Source organism: Abrus precatorius, unplaced genomic scaffold (assembly GCF_003935025.1).
Source record: "Abrus precatorius isolate BTA unplaced genomic scaffold, Abrus_2018 Scaffold10, whole genome shotgun sequence".
Taxonomy (NCBI): Eukaryota; Viridiplantae; Streptophyta; class Magnoliopsida; order Fabales; family Fabaceae; genus Abrus; species Abrus precatorius.
In genome coordinates, this window is record NW_020874292.1 from 12,887,995 (window position 1) to 12,913,195 (window position 25,201).

Below are 25,201 nucleotides of genomic sequence, written 5' to 3' on the forward strand. Positions count from 1 at the left end.
TGAAACTAGTTGGAGACCGTTTTCATGATGTGCATTAGATGGGCTGGAAATGCATGGGATTATTGCTGTGAGAAATATTTGGCTCTATATATATGATTTTATTTTAAGTTTGGTAAGCTCACCCTTGCATTTTTTCTATGTTGTTGTGTGCGTGTGTACTGCGATGATCGTACGGTGGTACGTGAGCAGATGTAGCAGGTGTTGCATCTACTTCACAGGCTGAGGGACCAGTGAAGAAATGTTAGAAGCTGGGGTCGAGTAATATTTCATCAAAGTCTTTTTTTTCCTTATATTTTGAGACTTCATGTAGAGGGAGCTACGTAGTATAATTTTGGGTATTTTGAATATTATGAACTAAATGTAATATTGTGTTGTTTTATTGGATATTTGTTGTAAGAAACTCTGTTTTATTTTGAATAAGAAGAGAATTTTATACTTATATTCTCTATACTTTATTTATTTTAAATAAGTTTGTGATGTAGAAACAATGTTCTCGGTTCCTTATAAAAGGGGTCGTAACATTTTAGTGGTATCAGAGCATGGTCTAGGTAAACCTACGGGGTGAGGTTGTTAGACGTTAGTTGTGCATATTAGACATGTGAATTTTAGCTGTGAATCATATATCATAATTTCTAATTATCAGGTTGTGAGGGAACGAGCTTGATCACCTCGGTTCTCAGACACGACAGATGTAGGAAATTTTGGTATATGATACTGGGGTGAGCTATAGGTGAGTCATACTGTGTGAATAAGAGGCTGTTGAGCTAAGTTGTAAATGATTGCTGAGATAAGTGTGTTCGCTATGCTGTGTGAATGCTGATATGATGTTATCCTCAGTGCTAACTGATTAAATTGTTATGATATACTAAATATGAATATATCACTGTAAGTTGAATCTGTGAATATAGTTATGTGATGGTATTGCTGAATGTATTAAACGTTAGTAAACTAAGCTAGTCTATATATTAGGATGGCTAAACCAAAAGATCTGCTACAAACCCTCCTCCTCCTGCTGACGTGAACCAAATGGCTCATGCCATGGAGGCCATGGCAGCCACTGTTAGGCAGAGTCTAGATATGATTCAGCAGCAGCAAGCTGCAAACCAAGCCACTGCTGCAGCACAGGCAGCAGCAGCTACTGCCTCAGCTGCACCTCCTTTTGAATACCATGGGTTGTCAGAGTTCAGGAAGAATGATCCTCCTCAATTCACGGGGGTGGATGGACCAGATGCTGCTGAACTCTGGATTAGGGAGATTGAGAAGATCTTCTTAACTATGGGTTGCGCCGAGGAGAGGAAGGTGTTATATGCTACTTATATGCTGACAGGGGATGCAGAGATGTGGTGGCACGGAGCTCATGCTATGCTGGAGGCCCAAGGTGAAGTCATCACTTGGGCTGTATTTAAAAGTAGTTTTCTGGGAAAGTTTTTCCCTTCCCATGTTCGTGCTACCAAAGAGCGGGAGTTTCTAAACTTGGTGCAAGGAAACTCATCAGTTTATGAGTATGCAATATAGTTTGAGCGGCTTTACAGATTTTATTCTCACCCGACCTCGGAGGAGTGGAGATGTCAGAGGTTTTCAGACGGGCTGAGAACTGACATAAAGAGGATTTTAATCCCACTAAGGATCACAGAATTTGCTGACTTGGTGGATCAAGCCACCATTATAGAGAGTCTTAATGCAGAGGATGTTGGTGGAGTTGGGAAGGCTCCATCTAGTAGAGCTGCTAGTAGCTATGGTAATGGAAGTAAGGGTGCTAAGAAGGGCCCCTACAGTCGGTCGCTACGCCAACAACAATCTCGACCATCTCAGTCGAGAGGATCGGCAGCATCAACCCCGGTGCCAATAGGGACTGCTACTTCTACATTTCAGCCTAGGGGAGCAACTTCTTCTGCTCCTAGAGCCTCAGTGCTGCAGATTGTCAGATGTTTCAGGTGTGGTGGGCCACACTACTTGAGCCAGTGCCCACAAGCTGATGTCAGGGTTTGCTTCTCGTGCCAGCAGCCAGGGCATCTTGCTAGGGACTGTCCTACGCCTAGTGGGGCAGTTTCATCTTCTGCTAGCGCCTTGCACGCTGTTAGGCCTAAAGCGACTAGGACTCCAACGACAACCAGATTGAGAGCAGAGGGACGTGTATTCACTACTTCTGCATCAGAGGCAGCTCAGGCAACGGATCTCGTTCAGGGGACAGCGTAGTGGCAGGTACTTCTCTTTCTGTATTGTTTGATTCTGGAGCCACACACTTTTTTATTGCGGACATTTGTGTAAGAACCTTATGGTTACCAGTGAACGATGTAGGATGTGAATTGGTAGTATCGACACCTACTTTAAGTTTGATTAAGACTTCGACGGTTTGTGTTAGGTGCCCCATAGTAATTGAGGGACGAAAGTACAAAGTAAACCTTATTTGTATCCCGATGTCAGGGTTAGATGTAATCCTGGGTATGGATTGGCTAACTGCCAATCGTGTGCTAATTGATTGTGGCCAGAGGTGTTTAATCTTTCCTGAGCAACAAGGCTGTGTGGAATTAATTTCTACTCGCCAGGTAGAAACATCCTTAGGTGAGGGAGTATCTTGTTTTGTTTTGTTGGGAGTTATGAATGTAGAAGTGGAGCAAAGCCTTCAGTCAATACCAGTAGTACGAGAGTTTCCTGAGATTTTTCCAGAGGATATTCCTGGAATACCTCCACGTAGAGAGGTGGAGTTTTCTATAGATTTGATTCCTGGAGCTGAGCCAGTGTCTGTAGCACCTTACAGAATGGCGCCGAAAGAATTGATGGAGCTTAAGGAGCAGATCGAGGATCTAATGTGGAAACAGATGATTAGGCCGAGTGTATCACCTTGGGGAGCACCAGTTCTCTTAGTGAAAAAGAAGGACGGCAGTTCTAGATTATGTGTTGATTATCGTAAGTTAAATAAGTTGACAATTAAGAATAAGTACCCGTTGCCGCGAATCGATGATTTGATGGACCAGCTGAGAGGTGCTAAGGTATTCTCTAAGATTGATTTGAAGTCTGGGTACCATCAGATCCGAGTGAAGGATGAAGATATTCCTAAGACTGCTTTTCGCACTAGATATGGCCACTATGAATATATAGTGATGCCTTTTGGAGTCACAAATGCTCCAGCTGTGTTTATGGACTACATGAATCAGATCTTTAGACCTTTCCTGGATCAATTTATGGTAGTCTTTATTGATGATGTTTTGATTTATTTTAGTTCGTCAGAGGAACATGCAGAGCATTTGAGGACTGTACTTAGTATTTTAAGGGAAAAACAATTGTATGCTAAACTGTCTAAGTGTGAGTTTTGGCTAGAGGAAGTGAAGTTCCTTGGCCATGTTATATCCGCTAAGGGAATTGCAGTTGATCCTTCCAAAGTTGAAGCGGTGTTGCAGTGGGAAAGGCCTAAGATAGCTACAGAGATTCGTAGTTTTGTGGGCCTAGCAGGCTACTACCGGAGATTTATAAAGGGATTTGCGAAGATAGCTGCACCATTAACACGGTTAACTCGCCGTGATCAACCCTTTGTATGGACTGAGGAATGTGAACAAAGCTTTAATGAGTTGAAGCAGAGACTAACTTCCTCGCCAGTGCTGATTCTCCCTGATACTAGTCGACCATTTGAGGTGTACTGTGATGCTTCCCATCAGGGATTGGGATATGTGTTAATGCAAGATAAGAGAGTGGTAGCTTATGCATCTCGCCAATTGCAAACTCATGAGCGAAATTACCCGATTCATGATCTTGAGTTAGCTGCTGTAGTCTTTGCTCTGAAGGTGTGGCGGCACTATCTTTATGGAGCTCAGTTTGATGTATATAGTGATCACAAGAGTCTGAAGTATTTATTTGATCAACGAGAGTTAAATATGAGGCAGAGACGTTGGGTGGAATTCCTTAAGGATTATGATTTTCAGCTCCAATACCATCTAGGAAAAGCTAACGTGGTGGCCGATGCATTAAGTAGGAATGTGGTTCAGGCATTCTTCTTAAGAGTTAGTGAAACTCTTTTGGTAGAACAATTTTGAGACCTGAACATACATGTAGACTTATCACCTGAAAAGATTAGTTGCAGCCGAATTGTGGTGACTAATAATTTCTTACAGGAAATTAAAGACAAACAACTGTGGGATCCGATGTTATGTTGGATTGTATTTCTCTTAGGGACAGATAAAGCAAAGGGTTTTAGTAAAGGTGCTGATGGTATTCTCAAATGCCAAGGTCGAGTTTGTGTCCCTAGAGATACTGAATTAAAGAAAGCAATTCTATAAGAAGGACATAAGGGTAATCTCAACATTCATCCTGGTGTTACCAAGATGTATCAAGATCTAAAGCAGATGTTTTGGTGGCCAGGCATGAAGCGAGAGATAGCTGAATTTGTTAAAGCTTGTTTGACTTGCCAGAAGGCAAAGGCGGAGCACCAAAGCCCTCCAGGAGAGTTGCAGACAATGGAAATTTCAGAGTGGAAGTGGGACCATGTGACTATAGACTTTGTGTCCCATCTACCTAGAACAGTTAAAAATCATGATGCCGTGTGGGTCATAGTTGATAGGCTAACCAAGAGTGCGCATTTCTTGCCAATTAACATGACCTTTAGCTTGGAGAAATTAGCAGAATTGTACATTAGAGAGATTGTCAGGTTACATAGAGTACCTTCTAGTATTATCTCTGATAGGGATCCTCGATTCACTTCCCAGTTTTGGCAGAGTTTCCAAGAAGCTATGGGCACACAGTTGAGGTTGAGTTCTGCATATCATCCGCAGACAGATGGTCAATCTGAGCGTACTATTCAGACCTTAGAGGATTTATTGCGGACTTGTATTGTAGAGCAGAAGAGTAATTGGGAGGATATGCTTCCTTTGGTAGAATTCACTTATAATAATAGCTACCATTCGAGTATAGATATGGCACCATTTGAAGCTCTATATGGTAGAAGGTGTAGAACCCCTATCTGTTGGTTCCAAGATCGAGTACATTTGATGGTTGGGCCTGAAATGCTGCAAGAAACTAAGTAGAAAGTTGAACTTATTAGAGAAAAGCTTAGAGCTACCCAGAGTCGACAGAAATCTAATACTGACCGACGCAGAAGATCCCTAGAATTTGAGGTTGGTGATCACGTATTCCTGAGAGTATCACGCACTACAGGTGATGAATCCACATTTTACTACATTTTTATACATCATTTATTACTTTTTATAGAAAAGAATAGACTTAGATAGTGTAAATAAGATGAATATTCCAATTAGGCTAAATAATATAGGTTTCTTAGGTTTTTGTTAATTTACATGAATTTAGATAGTTTATTTTACATATTTTGATCATTTGAATAATATGGCAGGAATCCCTAAGCTTATTTTGAAGAATTATTGGATTTTGAGGAATTTGGGGTGAAAGTAACTACTTTCAAAATTGATAGTGACAACTACAGCAAGCCACTTCCAGCAACAGGTGTGGGGCGAGCCTTAAGAGCTAAGAAGTTAACACCTAAGTTCATAGGACCGTATTAGATATTACATCGTAGAGGACCAGTAGCCTATGAATTAGCGTTACCACCTCAGTTGTCAGGACTACATAATGTTTTCCATGTGTCGCAGCTAAGAAAGTATGTTTCTGATTCGTCTCATGTAATTGAGCCTGATGTTGTGGAGTTACGAGATGATTTGTCTGTGGAGGTCCCAGCTGCTCGTAAATTATAGAGGTCCCAGCTGCTCGTAAACTAAGAATGAGAGAGTTGTACCCTCATCTTTTCTCTGAGCGATGAAATTTTTTAGGACAAAAATTTATTTTCGGGAGGAGAATTGTCAGGCCTATGATTTATTATTGAGTAATCTATAATATTTTATACTTGTTAAATGTTAATTGAAGGATTATTTGGTATTGGAATAGATTTAGATGAAGTTTGAAATTATTTTAAAAAAAAATGAACAATACCGTATGAACAGTGTCAGATGAATAGTAAAACCGCCTATGAACAGTGCAAATTGCGTACAAACCGTTTATGAACAGTGCAAACCGCGTATGAACAGTGAAAACCGCGTATGTACAGTGACTGCTGACGTCATCAGTGACATCATGGCTGACGTCACATATGCGTACAGTGCGTGTACAGTACGCGTGCACAGTATTTCCGGCATGAATAGTGCCCTGAACAGTGTTTCCGGCATGAACAGTAAGGCGATGAATAGTGTTTCCGGCGATGAACAGTAATTCTGGCGGTGAACAGTAAATTTCAAAAATTTTCTATAAAAAGGGGGCTTCACACGAAATTTTCATTTCTTCACCCCTATCCAAGGTTCTCAAAGGTTCTAAGGCCAAATACCACCATTTCTCTCATACTAAACCTTCCTAAACTTAAATTTCTCATCATATCTGAGATTCTACGTCTATTTTGAAGAATTTGAAGTAAGTTTCTTTAAGTTTGAAGCTAGATTTACCGTTCGTTTCTCTTCTCCTCCTCTTTCTCATAGAAGTTCATGGTGTTCTTAGGAGAAACTTCATTCTAAAGCCGAATCTTCGGTGAATCTTGCATTAAAACAAGTAATATTCGGTAGATCTAGTGTGAATCATCTTTCTGAGGTAAGGGGAGTTTACTTTAACCTATGAACTACGTTTTGAACGGTTTAATATGTTATTTCAAGATGTTTTAATATAATTTTGTTAGATCTATTGAATAAAAGCTATTTTCTAAGCTGTAACTGCTGTTAATTGATTTAAAATGCTGAGATTTTGGCTGATCTACTATAAACTTACCTTAATTGAGCTATTAAAATAATTTTGGCGGTGTGCATCATGCTAAGATATGTTTTGCATCATTATAGAGCCGAGTTACATGTTTAGGTGGGTAGACATGTAACGGTAAGTTCATGCTGAGCTGTTGTGCTGTGCTGTCTGGATCCAGATACCGGAATGGGTTGCTCCCGGACCGGCTCGGCTCCTTCTGGATTACTTAGGCTGTGAAACCAGTTGGAAACCATTTTCATGATGTGCATTAGATGGGCTGGAAATGCATAGGATTATTGCTGTGAGAAATATTTTGCTCTATATATATGATTTTATTTTATGTTTGGTAAGCTCACCCTTGCATTTTTTCTATGTTGTTGTGTGCGTGTGTACTGCGATGATCGTACGGTGGTACGTGAGCAGATGTTGCATCTACTTCACAGGCTGAGGGGCCAGTGAAGAAATGTTAGAAGCTGGGGTCGAGTAATATTTCATCAAAGTCTTTTTTTTTCCTTATATTTTGAGACTTCATGTAGAGGGAGCTACGTAGTATAATTTTGGGTATTTTGAATATTATGAACTAAATGTAATATTGTGTTGTTTTATTGGATATTTGTTGTAAGAAACTCTGTTTTATTTTGAATGAGAAGAGAATTTTATACTTATATTCTCTATACTTTATTTATTTTAAATAAGTTTGTGTTGTAGAAACAATGTTCTCGGTTCCTTATAAAAGGAGTCGTGACAGGAGGAGCTCTCGCTATAGCTAGAATGACAGACAGCAAAGTGAAATTTTATTTAATTTTTTCATTGCAACGAGAATCTCTCACTATAGTGAGAATTGGCTTGTTGTAGTGAGAATGTCACGAGTTAAGAGGTATTTAAGGGTTTTCAAGTTGAGAAACTTGGATTATAATCCAAGTTACGACCCTCTTCATTCTCTTTGACCTCTCCTCATTTTCTCAGAAAATTCTCTTTATTTGATTAAAACTAGAAGTATATTTATATATCATCATCTATATTTGTTTAATTTCTCTTTATTTTTTTGATAAATTCTTTGTTTAATTATAGGAACTTGAAAGTGCAAATGCTCCTGAAGAAAATACTTTGATTCCTAATAATACTCAATCATTAACTATTCAGTCTATAGCAAGTTCTACTACATTTCGTAGGAAAATTGATATTGCATGGGAGCATTATACATAAAAAAAGGAAGAAAAAATAATGTGTATTTCACTTGGGATCGACATATAGAAGAGAAGGCATAATAGGATGGAACAACATCTTGCAAACGTATCTGGTCAAATAAGCTCGTACTATCACGACCCTTTTTTTGTAAAGAATTAATGACATCCTGCATTACTACTCCTAATTCAAATTCGAGATGATACATGTATAGTATGAAAAATATAATTTTCAAAAATTAACTTCAACGTCTCAACAATAGAGTAATAGAGCCCCAAGAGCATTTTTATATAATCCCAAAAATTATGTAAGTATATTTTTTTTACAACAATTGCTCTATATGGATCTCAAAATACAAATTTATAAATAATATTTACATTCTTTAAAAACTGTAGCTAAGCAGTCCAGATCTATCACTAAGACCTAGACTAAAAAAAATTAAAGCTACAATTTTCCCCAAAAGTATGTCAGATTTTTCATTCCTCAGCCAAGCCTTCCAACATGAGAAGTAGCTAAAACACCTGTCACATTTGCTCACGTACCACCGTACGATTATTACAACACACCCACACACCAACACAGACAATATGCAAGGGTAAGCTTATGAAATAACCATCATAAACATAATGAGCAGAATGCGAACACAAACATTTATACAACTTATTATTTCAATAGTTTTCGACACCTAACACATCAATACAACCTATTACCAACTCATTTAAATGCAAATTGTAACAACTCAGCTCCAACTAGCGTCACAGTCTTAGTAATTTAGAAGGAACTAACAACTTTCTGGTCTAGGAGCAACCCATCTCAATACATAAATCCAGATAAAGCATGACTTAACTCAGCCTGTTTCCTAATCATTACATTTCTACGCCCTCAACTCGGCATGTTTTCCAATCACTACATGCCTACACCCTCAACTCAGCATGTTTTTCAATCACTACATGCCTACACCTTTAAATATGTGACTCAGCCCCAGTATGGCAACCTATCATACAATTGCAACACAATCATATAGTAAGCATTTCACACATCATTTCATAACACTTATTAATCAGTCTCAACAATACAAGCATATATATGTTCACAACAAAACCAAGCATCTTGTAGTACTAATCAAGTATTTCAACACATATTAAACATTTTTAGCACATATTACATCTTCTCTACATGTTATGTTCTACCGTGGCATTTCAAACATTCATCTCAAACAGGGATTATTTCTTACCATTCACAAAACAACAGAGATTCTACTCAGTCAAAATACTTTGGGTTCTACCCTAAGGTTTGTTTATACGTCAATCATTCTTAGAGAAAGTAAGATTATGAACGATATCCTAATACCTAAGTAAGTAAAAAGACATTCTAGGGTAAGCTCCCCTTACCTAGAATGGGTTTCAAAGATTGTACTTCTCATGAGTCTCAAAGAGATAGATTCAACGTTCGAATATGGAATAGGCTAGAAAGATTCAGATCTACATAGAATGACATGGTAGAAAACTCTTGAGAAAGAGAAAACAAAGAACAAGAAATGTAGATGGAGAACTGGGCTCCAGAAACTCACCTAGATCTTGATGAGATAAATGTTCTCACTTGGATTCAAAAGAAGCCTAACTTTGGGAAGGTTTTCTCTGAGGAGGGAGGGTGGAAGAACAGAGAGAAAGTGAGAGGGAAGGATGTTGCTATACTAGATAATGAATCTTTCTTGTTATTTGTTATTTTTGTTGCAGCGATAATTTTCTCGCTCCAGCGAGAGTGTTAGTTGGATCAACCTTATCCACTCCTTGCTGCAATGAGAATTTCTCACTGCAGCAAGAGTCCTCCAGAGAGCCTAATTCTAGACAACTTGTCTCGGCGAGACATCCTGAAATTTACACCAATTTAACCTTACTCAAGCTAAATAACATGCATCAATTTTTCACCTAATAATTATATAGTTCACATATGTAAAAATTCAAGCAACTTCATACTCCATTCAATCTCATAACATCATATAACAAAACACACACACAAAAATTATATATATATATGTATATATATATATATAAGATAATTACAATACCATTTTAAAGGAATACTAAATATACTTATAATATAGACCTGACACATGCAAAAAAGTCCCTCATGATGTTCATCATTGAATGCTAGATTCATTGAAAAATATCCAAGAAAAGATGTAAAATGATGATTTGAGTGAAACATATGATGATCAAGTTGTTGAAGAGGAAGTCTAAGAAATTCAAACTTGCTCACCAAAGATGCAATTAACTTCTCAGAATAAAGGAAAAAGGAAAGCTAATGTTGAAATCAGTAGTCTTTAAGAACAACTCCTAGATCCCGACCAACTTCAAAAGTTTATTATCTAGCAAGGAGGCAATACATAAAGTTAAGTTAGCAATTGCGAGATGGTTTTTTTATGCTTGCATTCCATTTAATGTAATACAATCACCATACTTTCAACCTGCTTTAGATGCAATAATTGATATTGGACCTGGTTTTAAAGGTCTATCTTATCATGAATAAGAGTTAACTTATTGAGATTGCAAAAAGTGTCAATTACGAGTAAAAGGTCATTGATCTAATTGGGCTAAGAGTGGATGTACAATATTGACTGATGGATGAAGTGATCAAAGGCAAAGAACTTTGATAAACTTCCTAGTTTATTGCCTTATAGGTAAAACATTTATGAAACATTACTTCTGTTATTAATAATGCAAATAACTTTTTAGTTAAAATATTTGTGGGAAACTTTTTGGTTTTTTCTTGTTTTGATTCATGTTTTATTAATAATGAACAATTTATTGTCCTATAGGGATTACATTTCACTAGTGGAAAAAAGGCTTTTTACTTCAGTTAAAAGAGGCTTTTTACATCGGTTCCGTATCCGATGTAGATATAGGTGATGTAAAAAGTTCAAGACTTTTTACATCAGTTGTTAAAAACAAATGTAGAAAGTGATGTAAAAAGAGTCACTTCCTACATCAGTTGTTTATAATAACCAATGTAAAAAATGTTCTTAATGTTCATCTTCGTCAATGGCGTCAGTATTTCTCTTCTCTGAGAGTTTTAACATTCGCGTCAATATTATCAATATATTTTCTTAAGTTAAATTAAAATCCATAAACGTCAGTGTTTATGGTGTTTGTCGTGTTCTTTAAGTTTTTCATGTTCATCGTGTTTGCCGTGTTAATTCTGTTTATTGTGTTTGTTGTGTTCATCGTGTTCTTTGTATTTCATTATTGTTTTTCTTTGTTTGAATCTAAAACATAAAGAACATGCAATGTTCATCAAATCGTTTAATAAGGAAAAAGAAGCAATAGAAAGTGAAACAACAAAAAAATGAAACGAATTAAAATAATTGATGTACCTGGAAAACCATTGCATGTTCGTTGTCCACCTAGCTAATAGAACAGAAGTTTCAGAAACTTAAGAAAAATTTGTGTTTAAGTCTCCAATTTATGCTATTTCGCTAGCGCATATCTGAAAATTTAAAATTTGAATTGATTCTATATTGGTTCTCAGAAACAACCAATGTAGAAAAGTTCGCATAAATTTTAAAAATACCACCGCATTTTTTTACATCGGTTATTTTTACAACTGATATAGCAAGTACTTTTCACATTGGTTCTTTTGACAACCAATGTAGAAAAATTTGCTTAAATTTCAAAAATGCCACTGCATCTTTTTCTTCCTCATTTAACAAAAAACTGATGTAAAATTCTGTTGTAAAAAGTGTTTTTTTGTACTAGAATTTGTGAAATTTGGTGATGCATTTGATATTATGAAGGATGCTAGAACATTTTGCAATTTTTTCTTTCTAGTTATTGATTTGGTTGGACCTGAAAAAATGTTGTTCACATGGTAATTGGTAATGCAGCTAATTATGTAGTTGCTGGCAGATTGATACAGAAAAAATATGAAACCATTTTTTGGTCTTCTTGTGCCGCTTACATTTGAATTTTCTTTAAGAGATATTGATAGTGTAACATTCTTGTTTTTATATCAATTAAAATGACATGGTTATGATAAATATGCATGTGAAAGTATGTTAAGAGAATTTTAAAGTGTTAGAACTGTAAGTCTCGTTGTAACGAGATAATTCTCGTTGTAGCAAGAGAAAGGCGATGAAAATGGAATATTTTAGAGCATTCTCGTTGTAGCGAGAGATCCCTCGCTGTAGCGAAAAGTGCAGAAAACAGAGTGCAATTTGTCTAATATTTTTGCTATGGCAAGAGAGCCTCGTTGTAGCGACAGTCTCTTGCTGTAGCAAGAAAGGTTTACTAGAGCGAGGATGTCGCGATTATGAGGATATTTAAGGGTTTTTATTCATGAAAACTTCATTTCTTCACATCCAGACTTCATTTTCTCTAAACTTTCTCTACATTTTCTCAGATAAAACCTCTCTAAACACCAATTATTCTCCTATTACGTTCATTCTAAGCGATTCTAGGTAAGTTTCCTTAAGTTTAAACGTGTTTTTACCATTCATTTTCTTTGAATCTTGTTCTTAAGAAATAAATTTGTGTTATCTAGGTAGAATTACTATTTTAGGACGTTCTTCATCATCAATCTCCATTTAGATCTTCATTGTAAGGTAAAAGGAGCTTTATTCTATCATTGTATGATGTAAGTTATATGTTGAGTTCATGAGAGCATGTTTATGTAGCAATTTTGATGAGATATGTATGAGAAATGAGTATTAATGAAGAAATATTGCTAATATAATATGTTTGATGATTTGGTTAACTGATTATACTGTGTAAATATGAAATATATGATGAAACAACATAATATTATAGTTGAAAAAGTTTAATGAATGTATTGGATGTGATATGATCTTATTGCTGAGATATGTCTGAAATGATGAGTCATCAATGGTTTGTTGAATGATAGGATTATTGAGATCATGAGTCAGTGATGAAAATATGGAATTAGTCTGGAAGTGCTATTAAGCACGATTTTATGATTGGATTGTGGAATGAATATGAGTACTGAATGGATTGGTGTAAATAGTTACATAGATACACTGGGGGTATAAAGTTCAGAAATGATAAGAAAATCTCGGGAAAATGTAGGGTGGTGAGCAACATTCGCGATTGTGCACATATTATTATTGATTGTGAATTTGTCATATGCTCTCACACTCGTTTCCTGACTAGACTCCTGACTATGTCTTTGCTAAGGAGCTCGTGATTGCATATGTTGTATCCATATTGCATGAGCTAACCGGCGACTATTTACATGATTGAGTAAGACCTTGAGAATTGTGAAAGGTATCGAATGACTGTGATCACAATGCACTGAAAGTTCGTATTTGGAATGGAATGATAAGAATATAATGCAATTGTGTGAATTTGTATGTTAGGAAGAGAATAATTAACATGTGGTATAAAGTGATGATTTTTGCATATTTATAATTATTGTGATAAGTGATATGGTGCAATGGTGTTATATTTGAAAGATAGAATAGTTGCTTACCCTTACACCATCCTGCAGGTAGTAAAGATAACAACACATTCTGTGTGGATTGATGTAGTGGATGTTTATGCTAGTAGAAGATTAAATTATGTATTTAGGGAATATAGAAGCATTGTACATTTACATTTTAGAGCATAGTTTGGAAATGATGAGGAGTACACATTATAAGTAGTTCATAATTATACAGTTCCTTTTGATTTCCTGACCAATGGTCAAATTCATCAGTTTCTCACTTTTTATCTATACTAGGGAATAAAAAGGCCTTCTTGGATCATGAATAATATATTTACGTATCATAATCACGATTTTTTAGGAAAACCTAATAGTTATACATTTGAGAGATTCCTTAGTATAAAAATGGGGCAAATTCTAGTGACGCCTATCTTGGAGAGGATGATGAATTAACCACTAAGGACTTGGCAGAAAATTGAGAGTTGACATAATATAAATGATTAGTTTCAGGTCCTCAGTATGTGGGAAGAGGTATGAACTGCTGTAAAATTTGATATATTTTGAATAATGATATGTAAATATTACTTTGTAATATACATCATCTAGTTTATTGTTTTCTTAAATTTGTCATATATCCAAATTAACTGTGATGAAAAGTTTTTATCTCTGGAAACTTTGATTAGTTGTTAAAGGAAAAGTTTGATTATTCTTTCTAAATTTTATAAACTTAATAAAATTAAGATGGAGAAATGTAGGATGTTACAGGTAGCATGCCCTATATTTTTTTATCTTGCCTTAAAGGCCTCAAAGGTTACTAACATCCTTATTTTATTCAAAAGGATAAGAAAATAATTTCATAATTAAAAAGGAATAATTAATTTAAATGCATGGCTAGTCGAGTATAATATGTAGAATTATAAAACGTTTCATTTATTTTACTTAAACTTATAAAAATTTAGAGAACGAATCCATGGAAATTAAACAAATTAAAAAAAAAAACATGAAATAACACTAATAGATATATTGTTCTAAAGAGGTTATCATGGGTTGACCTTAGCAAAATATACATCAAAATACATTAGGACTATTTTACAACATGTACAAAATACAAAATATAATAAGTACTAATGAACAGCCTATCCACCAAAAGACTGAAGAGATACTAGTTATCCTCGTGCCATCCTTCTATTTCTGCAATGTTGTCAGAATCGAGATCTTCATCCAACCCAAGGTATTGATCACCTGAATCTGTAGTAATCTGTGTGCCAATAATTCACTTAAAAGTCCATCTAGATAGTCTTCTGATATAGTCATGGTTGTGATATGTAAACAAATAGGTCATGGCTGCTAAAGTTCTCACAATACTAGGGAATATATACACACAGAGGGTATGATGTATTCTACTTACAGGAAAATCAAAAGGGATACTATAATATAGTTCCATCTCTATCATAATGATATTCCTAGGCACATCATCAATATGTATAACAATTCTAAAGTAGCATAGTCTTTGATATTCATTAAATACATAGTTAAGTCTATTATGTACAAAACTATCTACAAGCCTAATTATCTCTCTGGGAGCAGTCATCTTGGTCCCCTGAAATATTTATATTAGGATGAGTCTCTATTCATATTACCAAGCATACATTCACAATTAGTCACATGATATAACGATGGTAATACAGTCATCAATCATATTACAAATTCATACTCATATACATGCAATAATCTTTAAATATTTAGCTTATTACTCTTCGTCTCTCTTTTAATACTTAGAGTCCTCATTATGCACTTTCACTGCTCTTGGGATCCCTCGAGGTCTTCCTTATCATAGATAGTCATTGGATAGCTGCAACTACACGGATACAACGTGTGCCAACCTGGCCCCTTTTAACAAAAGCATGGTCATGAGTATTAGTCAGGAAATAAGTATGAGGCTTGGGTGCTCTTACTCTTATTTGTTTTGCACAATTCAAGAAGATCATCCATCACTATCATTTCCCCAAGATTTTTTAATCATATCCATCTTTCACACCCCTAGTGTACCTCTGAACTATCCATACTCGTCATTATCACATTCCTTTTTATTTTACTTTAGTTTATTATTACATCATATATCAATTAATCATTACTAAGAGTTGGTCCCCTTGGACTCAGTCCACCACATACACGCATATACACTCAAATCAAGGATCATACACTTTATCAAACACCACAAAACATGCTTCAAACATAACAAAAACATGTTCTCATCCAACATATACTCAAAATTATGCATTTCATTACAGCATTTTCATGAATACAAACATACCACTTTCTTAGTAACAAGAGAGAGCTCTCCTTACCTTGAAATGGAAGTTTATTAAAGGGATTTTGCTCAAAAAGTTGAGTTCTTCCGAAATATCATAAGAGATTCTATTTAGAGGAGGAAAAACAAGAAAATAACCAAAGAAATAGAAAACCAAGCTTCAAGAACTTACCAAAAAGCAAAAGAAAATGAACTCTCAAGCTTGGATCAAAGAAAAGTTTAAGCTTTTCAAGGATTTGCTGAGAAAATGAAAAGAGAAGTAAAAGAAAACATAGAAGGGTCGTGACTTGTATTATAATCCAAGTTTCTCAACTTGCAAATCCTAAATACCCTTCAACTTGCGACATTCTCACTATTGTGAGCAATTCTCGCTACTGCGAAAAATAAGACAAAATTGCACTTTGCTGTCTGTCATTCTAGTTACAGCAAGAGCTCCTCGTTACAGCAAGAGGGCTCTAAAATGCCTGATTATGGATGCTGATTTCTCGCTGTAACGAGAAATCCTATAACTCACACATCTAAAACTATTCTAATTTCAAGCAACCTATATGAGCAACTATTATACAAAACAAAACTAATAAATAATAAAAAAAAATAGGGTGTTATAGTTAATATTTTTGCATACAATCATATGGTATTTTTATCTTAGTTTAGAAAAAGAGAAGGTTGGAAGGAAATTGTTGGTCTTGGAGTGACTCGGTTTGGTATGACTTTCATTACACTAAAAAATATTTATGATCACAAACATGATTTACAAGCTTTAGTTGTAAAACTTTTTTTTTATTTACTTGTCATTTGATAAGTTGTTTGAAATTGGGTATAGTTGGAAGGTGTTTTAATTTGAATTGATAAATGTTTGACAGAGTTTTGGTGCAAGGAGTCTCGCTCAAGCGAGACTGAGCCCACAGAACTACATGATTTCAGGGCAATCTTGCTCGAGCAGATGAGTCTCGCTCAAGCAAGAACAGGATAGACTTGGCCCATTGTCCTATAATCCAAGCGACAGGTGATCTCACTCAAGCGAGAGAGATTTTGTAACACCCCGGATTTTGTAATATAGTTTGTTTATTAAAATAAATGTTTACGTGGACATTGATGTGTCGCGTATTTATTATATATGTACATATATGTATGAAGCGAATGGATTGGATTGACTAGACTGGATAGATTGAATATATATATATATATGTGTGTGTGTGTGTGTGTGTGTGTGTATACAGGCTAAGTGTGGATGTTGCTACAGGGCATTCTCGCTGTAGTGAAAGGGCCCTGAGCGTGGGCATGAAACTGTGCCGTTCTCACTGTAGCGAGAAGGCACTGCGAGAAAGGGGTGAAACTGTCGCCTTGTTGCTGTAGTGAGAGAGTATCATTGTAGCGAGATTCTGCAGAAAGTAGGATGCAGTTTTCTCTAATATTTTTGATGTAGCGAGAGTGTCGTGACCAGAGAAGATTTAAAAGGGCTAGGGCATGGGAAACTCATTTTTCCCTTTTCTCTCTTCAAGGTCCCTTCGATTCTCTTGACCCAAAATCTTATTTCTCCGATTAAATTGCCTCCAAGCCGTTTGAGAGCAAAGTTGAAGGTTGAAATTTTGTAGGGAACGCTTGGAGGTAAATTTTAATGGTTAGGGTTTCAATTTTTCATCTTCATTCTCTTATTTCTTGGTTTTCCTTGGTTCTCACGAGAAGTTTTCGTGTATTTAGGACTAAGTTCGTGTGGGAAGCCTTCTTATTGCCAATTTTGTGTGTGGATCTTCATTTGAGGTGAGAGGGTCTCTACCCTATCTTATTTTGCTTGAAAACTTGTTTAATTACTATGTTTTGTAATGTGATTGAGATAGATAATGTGTGGTGGGTATGATTGTGATGATTTGAAAGTGATTTGAGTGGATTTTTATAAAGAATTGATGTTGAAGGTGATGAGTGGAATAATTGAGCCCAACATAGGTGAATAGGTGTGTTTGCATGTCCTTGAATGATGTAAATGGATGGAAATGAGTATAGATGGCATGTTGAAATGTTATGTGTATGAAATGGACATGTGTGTTGTGTGTGGTATATGAATATGGGCCATTGGGCCGTATACTGTGAATGAATGTGAGCCTATATGCCGTGTAATGTTAATAACTATGGATAATTGTGCCGTGTGTTGTGGATGACTAATGTGTGTGATTAAAATATGTGTGAATAGGGTATGTTGAATGTCGTTATAATGATGTTGTGAATGGTTCAGCGATACACTGGAGGTATGGAAGATGAGGACGGTAGAAATACCTTGGGGAAGAGAGAGTAGTGGTGACACCAACAATGAGCGTGGGTGCACCACGGGCCACACACTCTCCTCCTGACTAGACCTCTGACCACTACCTTTGTTGAGTGATCCGTGACTGTCCACGCGGTATTCATGAGGGGGGTGACCGACGACCATTCATGGTGTGAAATTGTAATCACAATGCCACAGTGAGCGTTGTTAGGTATGGTAAGCAAATGTGTGTGAAATGTCAGTGCAGTGAGTGCATCGATTGTGTTTTGAATTGGAATAAATGATGAATGATGATTGTCATTGAGATTGAGATACTTACATCGTGGTTACATGATTTAAAAAATGTTAGTAAATGTGTAGTATTTGAGGTGAGTCTCTATATTTATGCGTGTTGAATAGTATGGAGTACTCACCTTTACATTTATTTTTCAAGTGACCAAGACGATCAGTACCGGATTCAGTGAAGAAAGAATGAACTGTTATAAGACTTAGATTGTATTTTTAAAATCATTATGTAATTAAATTGGTCCTGTAGCAGTCTTTGATATAAATTTGTAATCCTTTATTGTTTTGAACTGTTTTATGAAACCCTGTGATGAGATCTTTTATTTAAATTAAAATTTTATTACTCCCATTTTGTGAAATTATTATTGAGATAATAAATTTAAGGTGTTACAATTTTGGTATTAGAGCAGTTCATCCAAACCGGATTGGGGTAAGAGGTTGAAGCGTCCAAGCTGAGTGTTGATTTGTTTTGCTTACCTGAATTATAAATGTTGTCATCGACCTAATGGTTTGAATTGTGGTTTGCTGAATTTTTATAGCTTAGAGTAAACATGACTGGTAGAGGTAGAGGAGCTAGGATAATAATGACCTCATGGAGCGCATGGCTCAAATTCTAGAGACCTTGGTGCATAAACATGACTGCCGTCACTAGGCATGATCCTCCAAAGTTTGAGGGAGGATTCAACCCTGAGGGAGCCCAAAGGTGGTTGGCGGATGTAGAGAAAGTCTTCAATGCGATGGGGTGCCATGAGGAACACAAGGTGAACTACGCCACCTACCTGCTGTGTGGGGAGGCAGAAGACTGGTGGAGGTTTGCCGATCAGACATTGCCATAAGAAGGTGACTACATTCAATGGGAGACCTTTAAGGCAATCTTCCTGGGGAACTATTTTTCTCAGGATTTGAGGAAGTAGAAGGCCTATGAATTCCTTGAGCTGAAGGAAGGAAGCATGATAGTGGGGAATATGCAGTAGAGTTCCAAAAGCTGATAAAGTACTGACTTCACTACCAACATGGGGATGGTGAGGAGGACTTGTGTGCTCAGTTTGAGCAAGGGCTGAGGCCAGACATCCGAGCTGTAGCTAATGTGTTCCAGCTTACAAACTTGTCCACTTTGGTGAGCAAGAGTAGAATCTTCAAAGCTAACTTAAGGGGGAAGACAGTGGACACTAGGGGAGTCGGCCCAGTGAGGCAAGATAAAAGACCCCCTAGATTCTCCAAGGGGCCGTATTCGGGTTCTAGTCATTCACATTCCAGAGGGACTTCACCTCAGGAGAGGAGCAGTGGTACTGGCTCTGGCTTAGGCTCAGTAACAGGCTCTTTTAAAGGACCACTTAAATGCTTCAAATGTGGAGGACCACACATGGTGAAGGATTACCCACAGCCACAAACTACTTGTAATATCTGTGGGAAGTCGGGGCACACTGCCAGTGTGTGTTAGGTTGCTAGGAGGGGTGGCAGTTCAAGTACAGCTTAGAGACCAAAATCAAGAGGGAGCACGGGGCCGAGTACAGGGCCAAAGCTAAGCATTCCTGGTAGGGTCATTGCTGTGAGCAGGGCAGAGACTTCACAGTCAAAGGAGCTGATCCGAGGTAAATGTGTAATTAAGGGCAGATTGCTAGATGTGCTATTTGACTCGGGTGTTACGCACTCTTTTGTTTTTTAGGATTGTGTGAAGAGTCTGAGTCTGCATGTGACTGATTTGCCATGTAATGTTGTGGTGACTACTCCTATGGATAAGCCAATTGTGATGTCGTGGAAGTGCTTGGGATGCTCTATAAGATTCTAAAGTATTTAAAACTTCAAAGGAATAAATTCGAGACTTTAAAGTAATAAATAAAACTTAAATTTACATCTAGCACATTATCTGTTCATGTGGTCTACATGTAAGTTCATAATATCATTAAAAACATCTCCAACCAAAACACTATAAATTCTAAAACTTGACATTAAAGAAATATTTACATAACTTAGTCAACATAAAATGTAATTAGGATAAAATATTCTAATTTCTCAAACTATTTTAGTTTCTACAGAACAGTCTTCATTCCAATACCACTGGATTATGATCATAGAACGGACCAACCATCTTTATCTCTTCACTTTCATTACCTGAAAATATTAGTAAGGGTGAGTATCTCTCACCCTACTAAATCTCTTTGGTCGACATAAAATTTATATAATACAAAAAATATTGGTTAATACATTTCTAACACACATCAATTAACAATAACACTCAAAACACACAAATCAGCATCAGAGCAGAGCACATGTAACATCCTTATTTCATTCAAGATAATAAGAATATAATTTTGGAAATAATAAGAAAATTTTGTTACATTTATTTATCGTTTGAATATAACGAGTGGAATCATAAAATATTTCACTCATTTCGCTCAAACTTATAAGAACTTAAATGACAAAGTAATAATAATTAAACAACTTTTAAGAGGAAATATTAAAATAACTTAGACATACTATAACACCTTAAATTTAATTTCCATAAATAAGAAATTTCGCAAATTTTTGAGATAATAAAATTTTCATTTTTAATTCAAGTTTCATTAACCATTTCAAATAAAGGAAGGGGTTACAAATTATATCAAACAGTTGTTATAAGACTTACTCAAATACAACGGTTTTCTAAAATAATATCCTAAGTCCTATAGCAATTCCATCCACCCCTTCACTGAGTCCGATGCTGATCGTCTCGATTACCTGAAAAATGAATGTAAGGGTGAGTATTCTACATTACCCAAAAACACACAATCAACGTAGAGTCTCACTTCCAGCACACTTCCAATACATTAAACAAATACAATCACAGGCAGGATTCCATATCCATAGGTACAGTACACAAAACTCGTGCATACACACACACCAACCACACTCATTGTGGCACTGTGATCACAGATTTACACCATGAATGGTCATCGGTTACACCCACCTCAAGAATACTACGTGGGCAGTCACAAGTCGCTCAGCAAAGATAGCGGTCAGAGGTCTAGTCAGGAAGAGAGTGTGTGGCTCGTGGTGCACCTATTCTGCGGTCAGTGTCACCACTACTCCCATATCCCCAGTGTATCGTTGAACAATTCACAGTACATTACAACGGCGCTAACACGCCTATTCACACATATTTCATTCACGCATGCAGTAATCATGCTTACACACGGCACACAGCCCACAATTATCGTTCACATTACACGGCCCTTGGGCCCACATTTTCACAATATTCATTCAAATATATGGCACAAGTGCCCATACTCATTCTATCATACAACATTTACATACAATCCACATCCATCAATTTCAGATCAACACACATCATGTTCACATATCACAGCACATGGCCCACATTATATTTCTCAACAATTTCCTACCCACTAACTCAACCACAACACAATATTCAGCAAAATAACAATAATTCATGCACAAAAGAGTAGGATAGAGTCCCCCTTACCTTGGATTGAAGATCCACATCCGAACTCAACTACGGAAATACTCCCCACACGACTTTCGGCCTAAACACATGGAAGAATTCCATGAGAACCCTGAAAATCACCAATAATAGAGAAAAGGAAGGAAAACGAAAACCCTAACCATTTAAAACTCACCTCCAAGCGTTCCCCACACAAATCTGAGCTCCAATCTCGCTCCCGAACGGCTTTGGAGGCAATTAATTGGTGGAATAGGGCTTTGGGCATGAGAGGATCAAAGGGAGAAGGAGAAATAACTCTCCCCAAACCCTAACCCCCTTTAGATCATTTTCTGGTCGCGACACTCTCACTACAGCGAGATATTCTCGCTGCAGCAAAGAGATTCTCACTGCAGCGAGGTCTCCTTGCTACAGCAACATGCCCTCTCGCTACAGCAACATGCCCTCTCGCTATAGCGAGAAGGTGACAGTTCTGGTCCTTCCTCCCATAGCCCTCTCACTACAGCGAGAATTCTCTCACTGTAGCGAGAACAGCCCAGTATCATGCCCTACATTTAGGCACTTAGCCCATTTTCAACGTATCCAGTCATACGTACACATATACACATACATATTCACAACATATATCTAAAAATACACACATGAATATATATTTAGATTTATATAATTATCAATAATTAATATTACAAAAATTCAGGGCGTTGCACATACATTATTCTCATAATATACAAGATGTTGACATTTGTAAATATATACATTGAAATACATTAGGACTCTTTTACAACATTTATAAGATACAAAATATAATAAGTTCTAATGAGCACCCTATCCATCAAAGGACCAAAGAGACACTAGTCATCCACGTGTCATCCCTCTATCATAGCTATATTGTCAGAGTCGAGATCATCATCTGATCTGAGATATACATCATCAAGAGGAGCATCCACCACCTTCATTTCCCCAAGACTTCTCAGTCGTTCCTATCTTACACACTCTCATTTGATGATGTATCTATATACTTAGAGTAAAACTATATACATCATCAAGCATCACATACATACTTCAAACATAATACAACATATTCTTATCCAGCATATACTCAACATCACAAATTTTCATAACACAAACAAAGCATTTTCTTAGTAATAAGATAGAGATCTCTTTACCTTAAAAGACAAGTTTAGTGATGAGAAAGTAAGAAAAGGATGGTTGGTCTCTACACCTTACAGAAAGAGTATTCTTTGAGTAAAAAGGAAACAGATAATATAAGAGTGAAAACGAGGAGTTCGAGCTTTTAGATACTCACTGATGAACCCACAATTTATAGATATTTTGTCTAGCTTTTTATAGAATTTTAATAGAAAAATGGACTTAGAAATTGTAAATAGTATAAAAATCTCATTTAGGTCAAATATTATAGCTTTCTTAATTTTTATCTTATTTCCACTAATTTTTGTGAATATATTTTGCAATTTTGATCAGTTGAATAATTGTACAGAAAATTCTAGACAAATTTCATGAATTTTTGGCTCTTGGGGAAAACATGAACTGGGAGAAATCACTCTCAGGTACCAAAGTGATCACTCCAGGGAGCTGATTCGAAAGGATAGGGCAGAGCAACCACTTTCAAAAGCAGTAGTGATCACTCCAGAGCTATAAAGAACCACAGTGCCTATGCGTAATCACTCTCGTGAGTGATAGTGATCACTCTAGAAAGCCTCTGGATGAAAGACCTTGCACATAACCACTTTCAGAAGTGAAAGTAGTCACTCCAATGAAGACTAAACTAGAACACTCTGCGCATGTTCACTCTCATAAGTGAGAGTAACTACGCGCACCTAAAGTAACTACTATTATACATAAGAGTGATCACTATGAAGTGGCATCAAACTTAATATATATAGATTTTGGGAATTAAGTTGCAGAGCTTTTTACACCCTTTAAGATTTCTTACCAATTTAGGAACGCTTGCAGAGCCTAGGTCATCCTTGAGTGACAACCAAGGAACGAATCTAGGGTTTGATTTCCATTTTCTTGTTAATTCTTCTTTAATATCTTTATTAATGTCATTTCCTTCTCTTTATTTTCATTTGATAATTGTAAGACCTATCCTTATGGAGGGCTAAACTCTTTTGTAATCCCTAAAGAGTTCATTTAGACTCTTGAATTCCTGGTATTTGAATGTCAATATTGTTTTTTTTCTTCCATGAATTTCTTCTTCCCAAACTCTTGAATTAAATTAATGGTTGAATGAGGGGAGCATTACGTAATGAACCCTAATTCGTTTTAATGAAATTCTAAATTTGAATTGCTTAATTCTTGTTTAATTCTAAGATTGCTGCTTAATTCATATGAAAATATAAAGTTGATTTTCGCTTGTTAAATTAACCTAATTCTGGGAGGAGAGGAAGAGTATTAAAATCTTGAGAGGATTGAGGATAGAGTCCATATGAATGAACTAGGGATTACTACTTTCTATTGATTAAACATTATAATTCTGTTTCTTGTCCTTCATATTAATTTTAGAATCACACAAAACCCCCATTTTTAATCTCTTTTGTAATTAATATTCTTAACATGTTTGATGCATATTCTCATCCATTGTCGTTAGAGTCGACCTAGGTTAGCACCCTAGTATTACATTAATTTTTGTTTATATTTCGATGAGGATTCGCAACAAATATTTATTCATCACTCACCGATAATTCCGTAGAGTTGAAGCTTGAGCTCAAATTTGGTAAAGTTTTAGAGTTTTTAAGGCTTTTCTCTGTATTATGGAAGAGAAAGTTCAGAGGAAATGATAGAGAAAATTAGGTTTTGAAATGAAATGAAATTTTCATGTTAGAAATCTCTTAAATATCCCTCAGCCTTGCGCACTCTCTCTTGAGCAAGGAATAGCTCGCTTAAGTGACGCACTGCTCGCTTGGGCAAGATATCTCACCTGAGCTGGAGAAGTAGATGGTGGAGCATCTTTGTACACCAATGGCTCTGTATCTATTGCTGTGCATCGTGATAGAATGGTAATTATTTAATTCCTTCATTAAAAATTTACACTTGTAATATTATGCACACTGAGCAACTTAAGTGTGTTCCCACAACATTTGATATAATGGGAAAGACAAAACAAAAAATAGAAAACAAAAGCTGGATAATGGGTTATTGACAAAGCCAAAAACATTATTGTATATACCTTTCTACATACTACTTTTCATAAATTTTAGCCTCACTTTTATTATAAATTATGACTACTATGTTATTTAATATTTTAGGATGAGTTTATTCGACATCGAACTGAAGTCCATGCACATGACAATGATGATCATGGTGAAGAGTGTGCCTCAAGTGACCATTCTGTAGTTGCTAACAATGCCATTTTTTTAGAAGATATTGGAGGAAAAAACAAGAAAGGTCATGTGTATAAGTTAGGACAATTAGGTGAAAAGTTTGTGATTTCATCCTCTCCTTGTATGTAGTCTGATCCTAGTTCTAGTGTTAACTATCACCAAATCATTGCCAACCTTAATGCAAAATTAGCAACAAAGTACACACACATTGATACTATGTA

The 25,201-nt window shown here is 36.2% G+C and overlaps 1 protein-coding gene across 1 annotated transcript; it reads left to right on the forward strand.

The window, feature by feature from the left end:
* Positions 1-1,026: 1,026 nt before the first annotated feature.
* LOC113851906 lies at positions 1,027-5,696 on the forward strand. Its single transcript, XM_027482208.1, has 6 exons — positions 1,027-1,463; positions 1,533-2,166; positions 2,628-2,834; positions 3,042-3,944; positions 4,707-4,823; positions 5,595-5,696. The coding sequence occupies exons 1-6, from the start codon at positions 1,027-1,029 to the stop codon at positions 5,694-5,696; spliced, it is 2,400 nt and encodes a 799-aa protein (XP_027338009.1).
* The last annotated feature ends 19,505 nt before the right edge of the window (positions 5,697-25,201 follow it).

What these genes read in the sequence shown, in the direction of transcription:
- LOC113851906 (XM_027482208.1), top strand. Translation starts at nt 1,027, where the DNA reads ATGGCTCATGCCATGGAGGCCATGGCAGCCACTGTTAGGCAGAGTCTA. An exon ending in CTGCATCAGAGGCAGCTCAG is followed by an intron (nt 2,167 to 2,627) that starts GCAACGGATCTC and finishes CAAAGCCTTCAG; the next exon opens with TCAATACCAGTAGTACGAGA. An exon ending in ACCATCTAGGAAAAGCTAAC is followed by an intron (nt 3,945 to 4,706) that starts GTGGTGGCCGAT and finishes CAGTTTTGGCAG; the next exon opens with AGTTTCCAAGAAGCTATGGG.